This window comes from Athene cunicularia (genome assembly GCF_003259725.1).
Source record: "Athene cunicularia isolate RWA chromosome 10 unlocalized genomic scaffold, athCun1 chr10_part1, whole genome shotgun sequence".
Taxonomy (NCBI): Eukaryota; Metazoa; Chordata; class Aves; order Strigiformes; family Strigidae; genus Athene; species Athene cunicularia.
The window spans coordinates 8,754,224-8,758,431 of NW_020799112.1; the positions used below are offsets into that span (position 1 = coordinate 8,754,224).

Here is a 4,208-nt window from a genome sequence, read left to right on the forward strand (position 1 = left end):
TTGCACGAGGTGGGGGTAGTACAAGCAGACATGCTCCCCCGATGCGGGGGGGGTCCGGTCCTGGCACCCTACCTTGGGGCACAGGGCTGTGGGGTTGGGGGGTGCAGAGCCCACTGGGGAGCTGCGGGGGGGAGCATGGGAGCCCTTCTCTGCCCGGCTGGGATGCCGCTAGAGGGGGATAACAGACAGCAGCACAGACTGCGCGGCACCCAGCGCACCCTGCGGCTGCCTGCACCCTTCCTGCGGCTTCGCAGTTCCCCCCTACGCGGGCGTGTGCACCCCGCTCCAGACCTTACATCCCACTCCCGGGACATCTGCATCCTTCCTGGACATCTGCATCCCCGCCCCAGGGACATCTGCACCCCCCCCGGACATCTGCATCCCCCCGCCGGGGCTCAGGCCTGGCCCCCGCAGCTTTTCAGCAGCGCTGCACTTTCTGCCGAGCCGAAGCTGTGTTGCGGGTCATGCCCCTGCCACCGAGGGGCATTTTCTGCCTCGGCAGAGGGACAGGAAGGGGGGAACCTACCCCAGGGTTGCCGGGGTGCGTTAGAGCAGGTGTCACCCCAGATAAACCCACGGCAGCCAAAGGGTCTCCCCGGCCTGGGAGCTGCTACTTACTGAAGTTGGCGACGTGGGCACCCGTGTGAATGGCTGCCAGCACCAGCACCACGTACCCCACGAGCTGGTGGAAAACAACGTGCTGGTCCAGTGGCAAAACCTTGGCAATGGGGGTAGCACGCAGCCAGGTCAGGCACCTCCGCAGCATCAGCACCTCCGGGAGAGGGAGAGGGGTAGTTGGGGATGCCAGGGGGCAATCAGAGATGTAGAGGAGCAACTGGAGATGTTGGGGGGATAATCAGAGATGTTGAGGTGCAGTTGGAGGTCTTGGGGGGGACAGTTGGAGATGTTTGCTGGGGGGCTCAGTCAGGGGCTGGTTCCCCGCTAGTACAGGGTGTCACAGCCAGGAGAGCACCCAGAGGCCAAAATCAGGGAGCCAGCTGCAGGGTGCCATGAGTGCCCTTGTCTGCCACAGCTCACCACCTCCCTGACCCCTTATTTCCATCAAATTCATCAGAGGAGACTCTAAATGTGACTCTGAACACCCCGGGTGTGTCCCCCCCCCAGCTCAGCACCCTCCCGGGGCCCAGCACTCACTGCCAGGAGGGCACAGTTGAAGTTAAGGCACTGCCCACAGCCCCGGGCCACGGCCACCCACCCGCCGAGGCTGGCATGCCACAGGGCGCCCAGGGCAAAGAGCAGCAGGTTGAGGCCAGTGTAGCCCCCCAGGCAGGCGAGCTTGCCACGGTGGTTGTGCCAGTAGTCCCAGGTCAAGTGCCGCGGTCGGCAGCTCCTTGCTGGAGGCAACGGGGGCTTCAGCCAGCTCGCTGCGCTGTGGACAAAGGCACCTGGTGGCTACTTGTCCGGAGAAAGGGGGAAGCTGGGCCCATCCTGCAGCCAGGCTGGCACCCAGCTCTGTATACATGCCCTGCTCCTGGCGTGGCATCATCCTGCACCTGTCCCAGCACCCATCTCAACACCATCCTTGCACCCATCCCTGCATCTGAGCCCTGCACCCATCCCAGCACCATCCCAGCACCCCACAGAGCACCATAAGGCACCTGAGTTGCCCCCAGTGCTGGCCAAGTACCTCATGGCCTGGACACCCCACAAGAGCCTCAACGAGACCATAAACCCCATGGTTTTCCCTCCATGAGAGTGAAAAAAAGGTGCTTGCACGGGAACCCGGAGCCCCTGAGGCTGCCAGAGTGACCTGCCGGGGCAACTACCTGATGGTCAGGTTCTCCATGACCTCCGGGAAACCCTCCAGCTCCTCCTTGAGCTCCTCGAAAGTGATGGAGCCACTGCGGTCCTTGTCGGCAGCCTCGAAGAGCGCGAGGGTGAGATCTGCCAGCCGCTCCTCAGGCAGGGCAATCGCGCTCTCCCGCAGGCACCACCCCAGCACCACACGCAGCTCGTCCGGGTCAATGGAGCCGCTGCCTGTGAGCGGGAACCACGGTGGGTCGGAGCAGGGGCTCCCCAGATGGCGTTGCGCCCTGACAACCCCACAGTTTCACCTTCATCTTGCACCTTTAACCCAGAAATTGCCTCCCTTCCTCACCTGTGGGATCTGCCCAGCCAGAGCAGGATCAGGTCACTGCTCATAAACCCAAAAACTCGTGGATTTAAAAATAAAAGTGACCAAATGGGCAGTTTACCTGCGGCTGTGGCAGTGTCACTCACTGGCGAAGCGATGCAGATGCACTTACCTGGCAGCTAGGCAAAGAGCAAACCAGACAGGTGAGAGGCTGGGCCCTCAGTTCTTTGGCCAGCTTTTTATGCCCAAGCAGGTCAGAGCAGGAAAAGCAGCTCAAGAAGAGCTTTGCCTTTGTTATTTCCAGCTTTCCCAGCCAAAGGATGGAGATGAGAGAGCACCAGGATTCACAGATATCAACGGGATCAAGATATTTGAGTGGAGTGAAGACGGCTCCTCTCCATGGCCAAGGGTGAAAGTTCTTTGTGGGAAATCCTGACATGTGGCCGATTTAATTGCTGGTTTTCAGATGGATTGTTGATGCTTTCAGCATGGAACGAAGGCAGTGGTGTTATGCCAGACACACACTTACCTTTCACGAAGCTCCAGCAGCGAGGACCCACCTACCCCAACACCCAGCTGACTTAAACTATGAGAGGAAGTGACGCCAGCAACGAAGCCCAGTGGTGATGCCCACGCTGGGATGCTCAGCAAGAGCCATGCTGCCTTGCAAATCAGAGCTTTGGTCAAAAAATTACAAATTAATCTCTTTGTCATCTTACCATCCACATCATAAACTTGGAAGAGGAACCTCAGCTTGTCCATCTCATTCCCATGCACAAGCAGGCTCAGGGCTTTCAGCAGCTCCTCCAAACTAATGGTCCCGCTCCCATCCGTGTCGAACAGTGTGAAGAACCTCTCAGCAAAGAAGGACTGTGGGGAGGGGGACAAACGCGCTCACACGGCAGCGGGATGCTCTCCGCCAGCTGAGTCACGATGCTGCAAACACAGCTCTTGCCATTGGCAACGCAAATCGCCCGGCAAAAGCTGAGAGTCATGGGGACAGCCCAAAAATGGGAGGGAGGAATTAGGTTTAGGGTTTTTTAGCAGGGGTGTGTTGGCACCACAGCCGGAGGGAAGCCTTGGGGACACGGGATGGGGTGGCAGGCAGCTGGGAGGGAATATTCACTGGGAATAGCCAAGAGTGTTCAAAGAGGAGTGGAAATCTGGTTGATTTTCCCTTTTGGGCTAGGTTTCTCCCTCTCACACGCATCATCATGCAATTCTGGTTTTAAGCTTAATTTTCTCTAAGTACACTAAGATGCACAGATGCCCAGAGGAGGGGACCCCGGGCCAGCGCTGCACTCACCTCCTTCACTTGCAGAGCGGTTTTGAACTCTTCCATGTCTATTTCTTTGTCATCCCCCGCAATGTTCCCAAACTGCTTTGTCACCCACCGCAGCCACTCAGCGTCCTCGGCCATGCTCATGGTGCAGGAACCTGCAGCAGCCCCAAGTAACACCCCCCTATAGCCTTCAAAATCTGCTTTTTTACTGTTCCTGCCACATTTTCACCACCATGGAGCAAAGGGGCAGCTGCTCTCATCCCTCACCTGAGCTGGGTCCCAGCAGAGGCCGCCCCAGGCTGAGCCAGGATTTGGGCAGCAGCAATGACAAGTCTGAGGAAGAAATGTCCATGTACCGAAGAAACGAGCTGCCAAGTCCTGTTTGTACCTACCATGCTACTTAACGCCACCACAAAGGCACTAAAGGTGATATTAGTACAAATAAAGGTGACTCCTTCCTTCTCAACCTTTCTTCCCCTGGCGAGTCAAAAGATGCAACTGTTTGAGCCGCCCCTGCATGCCCTGTGTGAGACTTCTTGTGGTTGCTTTTATGGCCCCAAATTAGCAAGTTCTGACAGACAAGATGGTAAAAGTTGATGCACTTGCAGAGAGAGGGGTCAGCCTGCCCCCATGAAGCATCTGGCACATTGTTGGTCTCACTGTACCCTTGTGGGAGCAAAACCCCTGCGCAGGGGCTGCGCGGCTGATGGCCAAAAGGAAGAAAAAAAACCTCGTAAAAATAATCAACAGCTGCAGGAGGACCACTGGGCTCTCGGGGCCACCCCAACCTGCCAGCTGCCACCGGAGTGGAGCATCCCTGAGGATCACTGC

At 57.9% G+C, this 4,208-nt stretch overlaps 1 protein-coding gene across 1 annotated transcript in view; it reads right to left on the reverse strand.

The window, feature by feature from the left end:
• Positions 1 to 3,521, reverse strand: part of NOX5 (NADPH oxidase 5) — a 10,099-nt gene extending 6,578 nt beyond the window's left edge. The window contains exons 1-5 of the mRNA XM_026856239.1: positions 3,402 to 3,521; positions 2,815 to 2,965; positions 1,788 to 1,998; positions 1,156 to 1,390; positions 619 to 772 (exon numbers count right to left, since the gene is read on the reverse strand). Of these exons, the coding sequence (XP_026712040.1) occupies positions 619 to 772; positions 1,156 to 1,390; positions 1,788 to 1,998; positions 2,815 to 2,965; positions 3,402 to 3,521 (871 nt within the window). The remainder of the gene's footprint in view (positions 1 to 618; positions 773 to 1,155; positions 1,391 to 1,787; positions 1,999 to 2,814; positions 2,966 to 3,401) is intronic.
• Between the last annotated feature and the right edge of the window lie 687 nt (positions 3,522 to 4,208).